Here is a 16,354-nt window from a genome sequence, read left to right on the forward strand (position 1 = left end):
TAGCATGGTAGAAATATAAGAAACTAGATAAGGATGAGGAGGGTTCTAGAGTTAGGATATTTTGTATTGAAGAGTGTGGAAGTTGCCACATGGCAACACCACAATGATCATAAGCACCTATAAATAGAGGTGCTTCCCTCCCTCCTAGCCGATTTCTCAATAGTGAGCAAGGCCAATTACTAGCATATATATGCAGAACGTAGTATAATTAATAAAGATTAGATAGTCAGATGAGAGACAGTCAACTAAGAAAGGATCCATCGATATTTGAGACTTGGGGTATTGGAGTAATATACAAAATCATGTAATTGGGGGGAATATGTATTTTTTTTATCTCTTAAGTATTTTGGAAGTATCACTTATATGCAAATCGATTAGTGCATCTCCATCCTAACACTTTTTCCTATAATATTTGATCAGATAGATAATTTTAGTAAGTAGGTTAGACATAAAATTTTACCATAGCCCCAGAAATCGGAAGCGGTGTTACCCGAGCTCGTCGATCATCTTCTTTAGTATCTCAAATTCGCTGCCGGCATTCTTGTCCTCGTTTATATGTGCCTCCTCTAATCCTGCAGCAACGAAGCCCGGGTGGGGCGCCTGACCCAGACCATCCTGCTAAGTGCAATGGTACTCTTGCAGCTCATGGCAGTGTGCTCCTTGGCGGTGTACTACGGCTTCTCTATCGCTATAGATAGGGCGCACGCCAAAATGATCGAGCTGTCCGAGGATGAAAGCACGCGCCAGATTATGGTAAACATGCTAATGTCTTTGATACGTTCTTCGTGCACGGCGGTCGGGGCGGCGGTCGGGACGGCGGTCACCGCAGTCAGGACGGCGGCTACCGCGGTCGGGACGGCTGTCGGGGCGGCGGTCAGGACGGCGGCTACCGCGGTCAGGACGGCGGTCACCGCAGTAGGGACAGCGGTCGGCGCGATCAGGACGGTAGTCACCGCGATCGGGACAGGAGCGGCTGCGGCGTGGAACGCGGTGGCGTTCTGGAGGAGGTGGGGCCAGAAGAAGGAGTAGGAGGAGGACGAGGAAGATGAACGCGGTGCAAAAGAATATCATAACAAGAAACAACATTCAGAATATGCAAGAGGGGGTGCAAATTTTCTCCGATCTCGTCTTTGAGCCCTGGGCTGGCCCAGAGGTGCAACGTGCTACCACACTAGGCCCAATAGTCATTTATATTTCTGCTTGCGTGCTGTTGTTCTCCTAATTTTTGCAAGAGTTACCCAATCATGACATTTAAACTCGTTATTGTATTTCCTAGCGTCTATTTCTCATGCAAAATGTGTCAGGTTTTTCACTCAAAATTGCCCCATTTTCTCGTGATCACGTTACGCTAGTCGTGTGTCCGTGCATCACATCCATGCTTTACAGCGCAAAAAGTACGCACGCATTTCAAGATTTCTAAGTTAAATATATATTAATCCACTCGCACAAGTCATTGGCAAAAACGGCAAGTATCCAGTTACAAAGTCTTGGTGCTCAAGTCATCTCATAGAACATAGATAAATACAATAATCGAGCCGACATAGCTAAAGACGGCAGGCAAACCCAATCATCTGCACACAAAACTACCTAAGCTTTTATTTCTCTCCTTCCCACCCACCCGGATCATGGTTTCTGAGCTCTCCCAAGACCTGGTTTCACAAATCACAAAACCAGTGTCGTTTAAGTTCACATTCATCAGAGCAGAGAAAGGTTGTTGGCAAATTTTGAGTATACCAAATGTGAAGCTCTGATGCTCAGCTCTTGCTGTGATTTGCCCTTTTCAGCAGCTTCCGGCTGGGTGGGGCGTGATCATCCTACCACATGAGACAATGCAATGCACAGAAGAAAGCTGGACATTTAAGAAATTTGCTGAAGTTTGCAGACAGCCAGAAAGGCCTGCACAAGATTGTAGGATAATTAGAACGACGAAGCAGCCTTACCTTATATAATGAAGCCGCAGAGTCTGACTGCATAGTCTGATTCTGAGCTTGGCCAAGAGACTGCAACGTCTCGATGGCATCTACTGTGAGCTGCCAGCCAGAGAGCGCCGTGCTCGAACCAGAGTTAATACAACATGCAGCAGCAACATTTCCATTTACCCAGGGGCAGTAATTGTTGTGGTGCTTTATTGGATCAAAATCTGGAAGTTCGGTTTCATAATCGTTTTCTCCATTTGTTGCTCCTGACAATCAAATGTAAGAGCGAGGTGAATGGCATATCCAAATAAAAATATAGTTCTGCTGCTGATGAAAATACACTGGAATGGCAAAAACAGACATGCACAGAATGGAACAGTGCAGTAAAAGAAACATGCAAAATTTTGATGGCAAAAACAGTTTTTCATGAACAAGAATATGCACCAGGTAAGCACAAAAATAACAGGAAGTGTACGTTAGTTAAAAGTTTGATGTGGAAGTACCTAGCCCATTTGCTGGATCATAGTCATCATTAGTCAGCATAATACCAGTCACTTCCTCTTTCGATGCATCAATGCCAGAATAAACTCTTGCATTGCAAGAAAGAGAGGGATGTGCACTATTCTCATGAGCTACAGCATGACTCATCTTCTCTCCACTTTCAACAGAATCAGCTTTAGTTGAACCACAAATTTTTGAACCACTGTCAGCTCGAACCGCTAACCGAGACGCCATATCTTGGCTATCACCATGAGGATCTTCTCGACCAACTTCTTCAGGGGCAGACTCATCCATCAACGCAGGTCCAGGGGCTGACTCGCCAGTGTGGCCCATAATCTCGATGAGCTCAGGAATTGGATCAGCATCTCCAACAACGCTACCAGTTTTATGCTCAGAAATATCAGTCCCATGAATTTCAGCTTCATGACTAGCACCCATTCCCACACTCCCTCCACTAACCCCCAGGCTAAGCTGATCTCTAGCAGAAGCAGGAGTTGTTTCTGCATTGAGAACTTCTTCCCCTCCATTCATACTACTGCCCCCTATCTCTCTTGCATTACTTTCAGTTTCAGCAGCAGGCTGTACAAAACTGCTTTGCTGTGCTTGGTTGCTATAATTGAGATCCAATGCCTCACTCATTCCACCACTCCTGAGTGCACTAGAAGGCTTATTAACATCATCACCATCACATGGATGATATTCAACACTCTCCATTGAATTTTCCTCTGCACTGTGAACAGTGTCCATTGCAATAACAGAAGACGCCCTCATAGAATCCTTTGGAAATGGGTTGTGAAGGGCAGATGGGCCCTCAGCATTAGATGTATCAAATCTATTAACATCTATATCCAGGTCAAAGCTTAAGTTTCTGCTGGGACCTGCTCCGGTAGAAGATGGGCGATTGATATCAAAAAGATTAAAACCACGAGGCCTTTTGCTCCGAGCACCAGAATCTTGTGCGGCATCATCAACTTCATCACCATCGCGGTCAATGACAGTTCCCTCTATGCTGTCAGCAGGCTGAAGCCTGTTTATTGGCTTGTCAGCTGTGCTCCCACCTTCCTCCAGGTTACGCTTCCTTGAACTGGGGCCCCGAGACTCAAATGAAGCTGCATGGCCACCAAGTTCACTTCCAGTTGGCTGCCCAATAATGAGATCTCTTCCCATTCCTCCATAACTGAAATGTCCAGGCATCGGGGGCAATGCAGAATGGTTTGATGGCAAACCTCCTGCCATCGTCAGATTTAAGTCAACTTGAGCATTTGACACAGACTTACGCTCATCAGTACCTGCCTCATCACGTCCTTCAACATTTTCTTTCTCTGCTACTTCAGCAACCAATCCATTGATCCCACTAGTAGCACTAATTCCACGGGTCAACACAGGCTTCCTTCCTGTATCAGGCATGTCGATGTTATTCAGACTTAAATGAGAAGGGCGTGGCACAGATTTGAAGTCCCAGATTCTCACTGTAGCTCCACATAAGCTGCAATCCAGCAAAGGTGATCTCATGCTGCATCCAGAATCTTTGACACGCATTTTTCCTTTTCCCTTCTCTTTCTTAACTGATGCAGAGTATGAACTTTGGTGATGCTCAGGAATTTGGGAATGAAACTGGCCATCTGGTTCAGCTGAACCTGCATTTCTGGCGGAGCGTGTTGAATTTTCTTCCCAATCTTGAACATTTGGAAGCCATCTAGGCTCCCATCCACAAACGCTAATAAGCTTCTGTGCCTACATCATCAGATATGAGTGGCCTAGATCAAATAAAGCTACAAGTTCTGAAAATAAATACAGCAACAACAAAAAAGCAACAAGGAATCAATGACAAGAGATAATACTTGAGAGTAGCCGCAGCTTTCATCTTGTTGGCTGATATCAATTCCTGTTGTACTGTCTGTTCTGTAGCCCAGCTCCCCAGACAAAATTGTAACTGATTGGGATAAGATGCGATCAATTTGAACGCTTCTAGTGATCTTCATACTCTCAATTGCAGATGAGGCAATAACAGGAAGAGATACAAACTGCAATAATCCATCACAGCGATCTTTAAAACCACCAACAAGAGCTGACGGGGTAAGGTGGAACTGGACCAGGCTATCAGCACAGCTATTCCCCCTCCAGGGACAATCATTCTGGTGTGATGCATCAAGCTGCTCAGCAAAAGCTTCCCCAGCATTTGCAACTACAATATAACATAAGGACAAGGAAGTTAGGTCTCACCGGATGAACATGTTTCATTTTATGAGGAAATACTAGCAATATATGTCCAGCTTAACTAAGTAGCAAGAAAACATAAGTAAGACCAGGCAGAAACTTAGATATTGTGACTCTATCGAGTTCATCAGCAGTAAGAACCAAAACTAACTCCTATTTCCTTCCAATGATAAAGTAGCATAGATGTTCCAATCAAGAATGCATTATAAATACAGTTAGATGTCATAAGCAAAAAGTTCAGCCAATATCAATTGTCCAACAAACTCAATATAGTTCAGCTGTCAGATAAAAAGATTCACAACAAAAAGAAATATATGTGCATCCACTGTAGCATAATTTTCACAAGCTAATGCCCCACCCATGCGAACAGGCACTAAGCAGTGTCAAAATCGTAATCAGAACCCTCAAGAGAACAAGCTAATTAAGCAGTTGACCGGTCAGTATTTGTTGAGGCGAATTCATGCATTTATTATTACCAAATCAAATCAAGTAGATCCTCCCTTCTGACTTTTTTTTTACTGAAGGAAGCTTACCCATCTTTCATTGGAAACAAAGTCTACAGGACAACATAGAAGTAGCGGGTAAATGCTGGGGATTCCAGCTTTATCATAAATAAACAGATTGAACCATAAACTACAAACAAGTTGGATCACTTTAGCTTGCAACAAACAGGGTAAGCAAAATTTGAACTTAATGCCATTCTCATCATATGAAGGTTAGACTGAGAACACAAAATATATTCTCTTCCTCCACTGAACTTGTAGAAGTAAATGGTAAATTCTACAAATGGTTTCTTGTTTATTTAGAACTAAGAGTCAACAAAATAAGAAGGGAGCTTGCAATATGCAACAGATCATGTAATAAAAGGTAACGTGTGACATAAAGCAAGTAATAGTTCCCTTATCTGCAACATTCCCTGGCTCTGATTAATCTCTACAGTTAATAATGACATCCTTGCATCAAACATGGTAAGGAAAACCAGATAGCTCAACATGAAAAAACATAATGGAAATTTTGTTGAGAGCATACCTTCAGCAGGGGACCATGATGTCAATGCAGTAAATATAAGATGTGCACCACATGATTCACACTCAATCTTGTCCACATCAATGTTCACCCAGCCTCTTTGAGCACAAGCCAATGAACTAGCAGCCTATAAAAATTAAGTCAATAGTGTTCTTTTTCGAATAAACAGTTGTTGACATTTTATCTGACTATTTTATCTTCTTTTAGTTTTGAGAACTCGAAATGGCAAATAAGTAACTTGGGGCAATAAAATCTAAGTTGGATATTGCAAAGAGAGCATAGATAAACCATACGTGCAGACATAAATATTTTTTTAACTCGCTAGCTGCTTAAAAGGATATGCTTCCAATAATGTCTCAATGAATACAAAAGGAATATAGTGGGAAAATAGCACGTTTTCAAGTCAGGAACTCAGAACTAATTCAAGACAAAAATCGCTCCCTACATTATTTGGTAATTTACATTTTAGGAGGGAGAAAAGGTTCTTTTTCGTTTGATATTATTTGATTACAAGACGAGACATAACCATATCTTCTAAAGTGGCCCTACCTTATTTATATATGTATACAAGTTACAAGTTTGTAAGCGAAAAATTTAGTAATATAGCAAGAGACACAACTTTATTAGGGACATGCATTCATCGTGTGCAACTGTGCAAAATTCTAAAGCATCGAATATAAGAAAAAACGGTGGGAATAACATTGTAGCATACGCTCGGATAGGAAGTATATGCCTTAGCCTGAGGCTGACTGCCATAAGCAAGTTTGTCACAGTTCTGATTATTCAGTTATTCAAAACCAGCATTTAGGGGGAAGGGGGATTCTAAGCGAATGTACATACAAACGTGCAAGAAAAACACCATACCAGAAATCACCAGTTGATGACTGGTTGGTTTAAGATTTACGATACAACTAGCTAGCAAGAGTCCAGTAGGCAAAGAAATGACCTTTGGCTTAGAAGCCCATGTTGACTGCTTAAACGTGGCCAGTCGATGAAGCAAGTCGCCTCGTTCCCATGGTCTACACGATGATTGAGAGAAATCCGCAGCAGCCCCATCAGCATTAGTACTAAATGCAGGCTGAGAAGCAGGTGGAGCGACATGAGACGATCCCGCCTTGGACACTTGGTCACTGCCTAACCAATCTATACTAGCTACATTAGTTTGTGCAGGAGGTGATGAAGCACCAGCAGAACTGCAAAGAGAGAGAGGGGAAAAAAGGAGCTTCAGAACAGGCAGGCAGAAAACAGAACAATACATAGCATCATGATAAATGTTAAGCACATAACAGCAAAGCAACAATGGCATCTTAGTTTGCCCTGTGTCAGATTTTGTATCCCCACCCACAAACTTGCAATGGTATACTTGATCCCATTGGCTCAGGAAATGGATATGCTTTAAGGTTAACAAATAAAATGTGGGTCAATTCAGCTTGACTCGCGGCGTTTACTATTGCTGTAGCAAAACTAGAAAAGCTAGAGCGCTACCGCTAGCAGTTACATCAGTTCATCATGCTAAGTAGCACATTTGAGCATCCACCTAAGGTACCGAGACGAAACAGGATAAACACGAGCCCCCAAATCACATATTTTAAAACGCACCATGTGCATCAATACAAAAGCTACAGAAGCCACACGCTCGATGCCAGGATAACCAGCAAGAAGCTACAATGAGCTAATCATGCTAGGCAGCACATTTCGGCATACACCTAAGGTTCTGAGAGGATGAACGCGAGCTCCAAAATAACGTATTTTGAATCGCGCCATGCGTGTGTGTAAAGACCAAATACTACAGAAGCTGCGACCTCGATGCCAGGATAACCAGCGAGAAGCTACACTCGTGCGATTTTCCAATTCCCGAACAAGGCAAAGCAAAAAAAGGGGGCAATTTTCTCAGATTGCCGCTTCTAGGGTTTAACCAACGCCCCCACCCTCCGACCCACACACCTCGCAGCAATTCCTAGGGCAACGAATCCGAAGCGGAAATTCATAATCCGCCGAGCCCGGAGCACCGCGCCGCCGGAGAGACCCGCGCAGGCCCCGATCCGGCGTCCACCGGCCACCCAGGCGAGTCGCCACGCCGGAGGCCCAGCGGCAGCAAGAGAGGCCGCGGGAGGGAAGGGGACGCGTTACCTGGCGACGGGGGTGGGCGGCGGCGAGACCGACCTCGCGGGCGGCGGGTCGGGCGGCGCCGCCGACGAGCTCCGCGCCTCCTCGCGCATCGCGGCCGCGCTCGCTCGCTCCTCGGGGTCCCGCGTCGGGTCGGGTCGGGCGGTCAAGGCCGGGCGGAGCAGGGCGAGCGCGGGTGGTGTGGGGCAGTGGGGGTGTGGACGTGTGGTGACTTGTGTGATACTGTGATGCGAGGGAGATCCGAGCCGGGGATCCGCTCCACTAGTCGTCGTCCACTGGGCGAGACGGGCCCGCTTGCATTCACCCAATCGCGTGCAGCAGCCTGGCCCGGCTGCGTACCGTTGGGCTTGCGCCGTTGATTTCCCGCCCGTCGCCCGCAGAAGCTGACTGGGCCTTCTGAAGCCCAGGATGGGCTTCCTCCTGGGCCACTCAGGATGGGCCAACGGCCCGGTGACCATTTATTGCAAAATAAAAAGTGTCGTCCACTCTCAGGGAAGGGCAACAGCTAGATTGCATTGCAGGAGCAGAGCAATCTTCTGTAGGGCTTCTTGAGGTGTTTCTTCACCGATTTTTAGTAGAGCTCTATCAAAAGAGCAATTTCAAAATAGCTTCATCACCGAAATCAGAGACTTACACTAGAGAGGAGGAAAAAAAATGTTCTCCTCTCTCTTCAAGCATTAAGTGATCATAAAATTACCTATATTACCATTGAGAAGTTGTTTTACCAAACATTTTGCAAAACGATTTTAGCTCCACTAGAGAAGCCACTCTACCAAAGAAGCTAGAGCCGAAACCGTTTTGGAAGGATCCGAAGCTCTACCAAACGGGGTCTTCGTGTTGCATTATGAGATCCTTCAGCACGTGAATTTCATCGAGCGCCTCGGTCTGATTTTTCGTCTCTCGATCTAGCCATTTCACTAGCAACAGCATTGCACAGATGAGAATTGAACAAATTCAACGGCGTTACTTTGATAGCAACCTGAAAACTCTTCACTCGCATTACCCATACTTTTTCTTTACAACACAAAAGACACCTTTAAACAGAGAGCAGTAACAAAGCTTCTTAGTTTTCACTAGTTCCCTGACTAGTTTCATCTGCAGCGCTACTTCTAAAAACTTGGTTGCAGATCCATCCATCACGGCGACTTGCGGTGCCGCGCCTCGTCGCCTTCCATGATGCTGCCCTCCGGCTTCCACATCACGTCCTTGAGCCCGTTCGAGATGTTGTGGTAGAACTTGTGGAACTCGAGGGTGTCGCCGTTCGACTTGCGCAGCTCCACCATGTAGAGTGAAGGTGTCACCTCGAAAACCTTCAGAATCAGTAGTTTTGCTTTCAGTCTTTTAAGCACCAGGCAAGAACAGTAGTACAGCAGAGCATATAGGAAGTTCAGACACAATCATAAATCTTTACCTCTGTTGCAATGGCCAGCTGACCTTTCCTTCCAGGGTTCTCTCCTCGCAGCTTCAGCTGATCATTTAGTGAATCGTCATCAGGATAATGCTCAGATCGAATACTGTGCAAACAAGGTGCTGCATCTTAGTTCTTAACTTCCAGTACCTTATAGTTGCGCTTCTGCACATTGAAGCCCATGGGTCCTGCTGCTGCTTCGATTTTTGACAAGATCTCATTTGCAGGAAGCCTTGACGTAAATCTTGTTTCTCGCTTAACAGAACCCTAGTGATCATTGACGGGCGTTTGATGAGTAAAAAGTGACATGGTTGTTGCATTGTAGGTTTTTATTATCATTTTAAGTTCAAAGCCACCAAATTAAAATTATGAACATACCGTTTGCTTCTCAAAGAGTGTGCCAAGATTGAGGCCTTGAGATGTAGAGATCAACTCAAAAGCATTCATCACTGACGGCCTTTCTTCACGCCTCTCAACAACAAGCTGTGCTGGATCCTGCATTAATTGGAAGCAAATTTTATTTACCATGCCCATACACTGCATTGTGAGGCATAATATGAATTTTCAAGTTCAAAGCTTACGCCGGATTCGTTAAAGATGGAGTTGACATCATCCAAATTTACGTCTGCTGTCTCAAATCTGGGAGGCTGATACCCCTTCTTGAACCACTCATTATTAATAAGATCTGCAACAGTTATTCTCTGCACAAGCCCCAAAAAAAATATATGAGTTATCTATCATGCAGAATAGATGTTAAACAGAATGTATGTTAAAATGGTGACAATGAACAGTAAAACATACAGTGTTAGGATTAGGATCTAGAATCTTCTTGATGAGCTTTTTCGCACTTGTGGAGAACCAGGATGGGCAACTGAAATCCGCTTTGAAGATCTGCATGAATGGTAAGGCTTCAAGCACCCATTAAAGGAAAATCAAATGTTTCTTGTTATGGTAGAGAGTGACCAACCTTCTTGTAAAGTGACATAAGGTTCGAATCTTCAAATGGGAGGTACCCTGCCATGAGGACAAAGAGAATCACCCCACATGACCATAGATCAGCCTTGGCTCCATCATACCCTTTGTTGTTTATAACCTGTACATCAAGATCATGGAAACATGAGAACAAAATATTTAATCAAATGAAGATGAGCACATAATTTAAATCATGGATGCAGTGAAGGACCTCGGGAGCAACATAATTGGGAGTTCCACAAGTTGTGTGCAGCAGACCATCCTCCTGCAAGTTAACAAAAGGATATTGAAAAATAATCAGCTGATCGAAAAATATTGCGATCGTCAGGAGGAAGTGAAAAGCATGGAATTAACACTGTGAAACATTAACTATTTCAAATAAAATTGTTTGTTTCCACCTTATTAAGCAAAAGCCAATTTGTTTTTTTTTTGTGAGGAAAAGCCAATTAACTTACTCGGACTTGTTGAGATAGTGCACTCAATCCAAAATCAGACACCTTGAGTGCGCCAGTAGCATCAAGCAGAAGGTTTTCAGGCTGAAACAAAACGGAAAATGCGATAAAAACAGTGTCCTTCTGAACCTGCACCCGTTTTATCCATATGAACTGTAAATTACACTCACCTTGAGATCTCGGTGGTAGACGCCTCTGCTATGGCAGTAATCGACAGCATTGATCAGCTGTTGGAAGTACTTCCTTGCATCATCCTCTTTCAGCCTTCCGCGCGTAGCCTAATCCACAGAAGTGGCACAGATTGATCACATGCTCACAGGGAAAAGCGTAAATTCAGATATCCAAAGGAAAGATAGGCACTCACAATCTTGTCGAAAAGTTCACCCCCAGTGACAAGCTCCATCACTATGTAAATCTTTGTCTTGCTGGCCATCACCTTCACGAGAGGACACACATAGTTATTTAGTGGATAGGGACACAAAAGGCAGGACAAAAAGGTAAAATTCATCAAGCAACAAGAAAGGCATATGGAATCAGTACAAAAAAGAACAGCCTAGTCCAATATTATAATGAATTCACAATAGATAAAAAAAAAGTTAATTTAAGTGGGAAGGAGGACAGGAAATTCAGTCTTGATCCATTTGTACTCTGTTTTCCTAGTAGCTTCGGGTTGCAGAAACCTCAAATCCATTTCGATGATTATCCACATAGGATTAATGCTTGGAAAAAAGGTGTACCTCATACATCCGGATGACGTTTGGATGCCTGATGAGCTTCATGGTCGAGATCTCGCGCTTTATCTGCGAAATTGCAACATCACGGGCATCAAAATCAGAACCGAGGCCTCAAAGTCGTCAAGACTCAAGGAGGACAAATTTGACCATCCCAACCAACTAACGACGCACACGTCCCAACGAACACGCACGAGACGCCCGTGCTCACCTGCCTGCTACCGCTCCCCAGCCGGTGTACTAATTGGTGGTAGAAGCAGAACGGTTTTATCACTGCTGATTTGCATTTAATTTCCACACGAACTCACTTTCCTATGGTGGTAATTCGAGAAGATTTGTGGAAGAGGACAGATTAAATTTTTGACACAGCTTGCTTAGCAGCGAAGAAAAGTCTAGGATGTGGAGTAACGGGAAGGAACGTAAAATTTCACTTTCACCCAACTTCGAACCTTTAGCGTACAACAAAAATATCCATAAAATCGACAAGAAACTGATGAGGAACAGCGCGTGATGAGAGGACGCAAGAACGGACGCGGCAAGAATTAAAGACCGCCGTCTCTTGCAACGGAAAGGAGTCATATGATTTCATCATGAACAGAAGAGGAACACACGCATCGAGAGGAAAAATCTCGTCTTGGCCCCAATCTTGAGAAGAGAAATACTGAATGGAACAGGGAAACGAAACAGAGCAGGAACAAGAAGAACATCCATACCTGGGCGATCATCTTGTGCCTGAGCACCTTCTCCTTGTCGAGGATCTTGATGGCAACATTCTCGCCGGTCTCGACGTTCCTGGCGAACTTGACCTTGGCGAAGGTTCCCTCCCCGAGCGTCCGGCCCAGCTCGTACCTCCCCACCCGGGTTCTCCCAACGGACCCGCTCATATTCCTTTCTCTTTCTCGGCTACGGCCGGCCGGTCCTCGCCACCGCACGCCTTTCACCTACGCCGGAGTGGCTGAGTGGATCCGAGTGCGGATTCGGCCGGGGCCTACGACCTCTTCTTGTCGCAGGGCCTCCACTGCACGAACAGCTCCTGGTGCTCCTCCCCTTGCTGCCGCTGCCGCATCAGGCCTCGCCTCTGGTCGCTCGCTCCCGTCTCAGTGCAGCCAAGCGGCTGCCGCGGGCATGGGACGGCGAGGGGGTCGGCGGTCGGTCGACTAGGTGGCGCCGGAATCAGGAGGCGGATGACGGTGGTGGTGGTGGTGGTGGTGGTGGGTTGTGGGGGAGGTGGGGAGGATACGGGAAGGGGGGGTATCTATAGGCGGGCGCGGAGGGGGGTGTGGGAGGATGGAGATGCCGGAGCGCTGCGCGTGGTCGCGTCGCGTGACGACAGGAGCGACTAGCGAGGCGGGCGGGGGGAGAAGCTGGACAACTGCGGGCGCGGCGCGGCGTGACGTGGTGCCTTCTGCGAGCCTTCGCTTCTTCTCTGCTCTTCCACACCGCATCCTCTCGGTTTAATGCGAATAGTAAGCGTATTGTTTAATAATAATGAAAAAAATCACCCTCGGTTTGCGTTTATAAGTGTAAATATCTTAGATTTAAACTTTGCTATCTTTCACAATAATTTAACCAGTATTTTTTTATTTTTATGATGTAAACTTGAAAGGGTTGGATTACATGTTTATAAGAGGTGGATATCGAGATTTAAACTTTGCTATCTTTGACAATAATTTAACCAATATTTTTTTATTTTTATGATGTAAACTTAAATGTTGGATTACATGTTTATAAGTGTACATATCGAGATTTAAACTTTGTTATCTTTGATCAATAATTTAACCAATATTTTTTTATTTTTATGATGTAAACTTGAAATGATTGGATTTGTAATTAAATGTACTTTCCAATACAACTATAAATAATATATTATAAGATAAATTAATGATCAAAGTGTATTTGGGAGACTATACCATGTCACATCACACCTCGTAAAAATAAATGGATAAGTTTTGCTTGCACAGTTTACAGTTTCATGTACTCTATTGCAGTGTTTTTTTAGGGCACTCTATTGCAGTGTTTACAATGACAGTAACAGAAATGTAAACAATTCTGTCGTGCGTCTTTAAAGGGGGTAACTTTGTTTAGGACTAATCATGCGTGTGTGTAGTGTACTCAATTGGAGCAAAGCGCAGTCGTAACACCGATGCTGATGATGTGGGCCCGGGATGACAAAACCGTTAGGAGCACCCAAAGAAGTCCTTCCGGCCGGCTGGTTGTTCATTTGCATCTCATTCCGTGTTTTCACTTCACCTCGGTTGGTTCAAATAAAAGGTGAAAATATATATAGATGCAAAATCACTTCCGTTTTTACACAAGAGATGGCCATAGGAAGGAGTAGAATTCTATGTTGAGGAGTGGTTGATGCTGGGAGGTGATATATTAGATGATGTGCCCCCCGCATACATCCTTTTGAAAATCAAATGCTGGTGACATGCTAGACTAGGGTAGGCTCTTTCTAGTTTGTTTTTCTTTTGTGTCCCGCTTTGCTCAATGTTGTTGCTAGCATGATGCGCACTCAGTTTTATATGATGGCGGTTTGTTTCCCGCGTGACTGGTGACGTCTATTGAGGTTTTCTTCCGCCTCGTCTAAATGCGTGCACTCTGATGCTAGCTTATAAAATTGTTTGTGGCTCGTATGTATTTGTTTCTTTGACATTGGATGACTACAGGCAAAAAGCAATACGTCACTATTTTAGATTGTTATGAGTTCTTTTCATGGCGAATACACACATTAATATTGGCATTCATTGATCATATGACGTGTAATCGCTTTACATTTCTGCCAGCTTTGGCATGACGCCTTTTTCCTTCTAGCTTGTGTTAATTGGCATTGATAATGTGCAATAATACAATCCATTTATTTTGTGCTTTTATGGAGAAAGTGTATAGATATATTATGCTTACACGTTAGAATACCTCCTATTGAGAAATTAGAGTAGGATCCTGGCCTGTCACGGAATAAAAATTGTAAGTCAACACCAATATAAAATGCAACAAATTAAATAAATTTGGCTATTATATGCTGGCAGATGTAGTGCACTGATTTGGAAAATTGGATAGCTCGATCGAAAAAGTAATACAATGTAGCCCTCACTACTGCTGGCTGCTTGGTAACCGTAGCTAATTGCACACAAGCCCGATCGGAAAATTAAACTAGTCCAGGACGGGCTTTCGCAGACACGTGCACGTTCGAGTTTCTTTTGCCGACTAAATTATTTCCAGATGAATCACACTCGTCTTTGTACAAATTCTCCGTTCTTAAATATACGACACCGTTGAATTTTTACTTCAACTTTGATCACTAATATTTATTGAACGAGTTAATTAACTAAAGTAAAATATATATCATTATGTCTATTGTCGATGTACTATAGATTTAACTTGTATAGATTTAACTTGTATGTTTATTTATTTGCAAAAATATTTGTAGAAAAGATGAATAGTCAAACAAATGAAAAAAGTCAATGGCGTCATATATTTAAGAATGGAGGGAGTACAATGTATCGGATCACCTGTTCCTAAGCACTAGCTTACTGGTAGCTAAGCTACAGGGATCAGTACTTGCATGTGGTGTACTAGACTTTAGTAGATTATTCGGCCAATTTGGCTTGGAATAATATTGTTGGAAATGTTACTATGAAGGAGAAATCTATTCTCTGTCCATCGTATAGGTCGTATCCTTCTCTCCCTGTCTCAATTCATCATGTCCCTGTCCCTGACTTGTTCTTGGTCTTTCATCTCGAGAGATGGACACATGTTGTGTTCTTGGTATTCGCATAAAAAAGGGGCAGAAAACTCCTTGGTTTTGTAAGTGCCGTGCTTTATGTTTACACAGGAACAAGCTAGCGAGAGGCTGGGAGAGAACGCTGTGCCTGTACGAAGATGCTACTGGCACGTGTCACTGTTAGTTTGGTGTGTCTAGCTTGCTTTGCTGGGAGCTGAAACTGTCGGTTAGTTATTCAGTTAGTTAATTGCTGCTCAGAGAGACGACCAATCACTGTGGTGACAAGTGGCTCTAATCTACTACTCCTACCTAGTGACCTAAGCTGATTCCTTCCTTACATTTGGTCAATTCAATAATTGAATTCTTAATTTTAATAGCATGAACAAGATAAGAGAGTATTTGTTTGTTTTATTTGCTCTCTCTTGTTTGGAAGCCTCGCGCTTGTACGCTTGTTCTTCACATGCCTGCCTACGTTATCCTTAACCGGCGATTAAAAAAAAGCTAGTTATCGATCACCTCATCAGACGCTCTCTGTTCATCAAAACGTTAACCTTACACGATAAGGTTCTTGTGTAGAAATATGGGAGGGAAATTTGAGCAATACGCATGATGAGATAGGGAGAGAGAGCACGAGCCAACCGCGCCGTACACGATGCTGGATCCTCCATGTACAACTTTAGTCGAACATGACCAAATTACTAATACTACTCAGCCAATTCAGAATCTTATCCTGATGGTTACTATATTATCATTCGAGAATTAAAAAAAAAAAGAAGGTGTTGTGTCCATTGGTGATCAAGCTGCATTATCCAATTTGTTGTTGGTATATATGATCGGCTAAACTCACGGGTGCACACTACTAGCTAGTATTTCTAATCAATTCATTATGCACCTAATTCTTTTAATCTAGCTCTGCCTACGTATGAGTTATGACTTATGAAGTCCCCATCAACTGGATCTAGCATTTCTACTAAATCCATGCTTCGCTTATTGTGCAGAATTATTGTAGCCTTATGGGCACGCATACTTGCCCGCACACGCGAGCACTTTTGCATGACAAAATGAAATGCATCATCCACCATTTGACCTGCTATATGCTTCTGGAAGAGATGTTTTCATTGTCCAAACTGTTAAGTATTTGTGACTAGATGGAGTAACAAATAAACACATGAGGGTAAACTCACAACATTATTACAACATTTTCCAAAAAAAAGTTTAGCAGCAAATATTAAACATAGACGACTCATCAGCTGTGCTCATTTTTTTATTTTAGATCACAT

General features: G+C 43.6%; 1 protein-coding gene across 1 annotated transcript; it reads right to left on the reverse strand.

Moving 5' to 3' along the window:
• Window positions 1-1,405: 1,405 nt before the first annotated feature.
• LOC101758021 lies at window positions 1,406-12,589 on the reverse strand. Its single transcript, XM_022824031.1, has 21 exons — window positions 12,064-12,589; window positions 11,357-11,419; window positions 10,984-11,055; window positions 10,790-10,897; window positions 10,623-10,703; window positions 10,379-10,432; window positions 10,163-10,288; window positions 9,997-10,086; window positions 9,777-9,896; window positions 9,574-9,690; window positions 9,346-9,462; window positions 9,199-9,255; window positions 8,927-9,097; window positions 7,791-8,062; window positions 6,607-6,853; window positions 5,664-5,787; window positions 4,259-4,602; window positions 2,420-4,151; window positions 1,941-2,182; window positions 1,735-1,849; window positions 1,406-1,649 (listed from the first exon to the last, which is right to left on the reverse strand). The coding sequence occupies exons 1-20, from the start codon at window positions 12,232-12,234 to the stop codon at window positions 1,781-1,783; spliced, it is 4,377 nt and encodes a 1,458-aa protein (XP_022679766.1). The 5' UTR covers window positions 12,235-12,589; the 3' UTR covers window positions 1,406-1,649; window positions 1,735-1,780.
• Window positions 12,590-16,354: the final 3,765 nt, after the last annotated feature.

This window comes from Setaria italica, chromosome II (assembly GCF_000263155.2).
Source record: "Setaria italica strain Yugu1 chromosome II, Setaria_italica_v2.0, whole genome shotgun sequence".
NCBI lineage: Eukaryota > Viridiplantae > Streptophyta > Magnoliopsida > Poales > Poaceae > Setaria > Setaria italica.

Bases quoted from the DNA above. Each gene is read 5' to 3' on its own strand.
- LOC101758021 (XM_022824031.1), bottom strand. From the start codon at position 12,234: ATGAGCGGGTCCGTTGGGAGAACCCGGGTGGGGAGGTACGAGCTGGGC. The intron at 10,704-10,789 runs GTGAGTGTAATT...GTTTTGTTTCAG, and splicing joins TCTACCACCGAGATCTCAAG to CCTGAAAACCTTCTGCTTGA. The intron at 9,463-9,573 runs GTATGTTCATAA...AATGATCACTAG, and splicing joins CACTCTTTGAGAAGCAAACG to GGTTCTGTTAAGCGAGAAAC.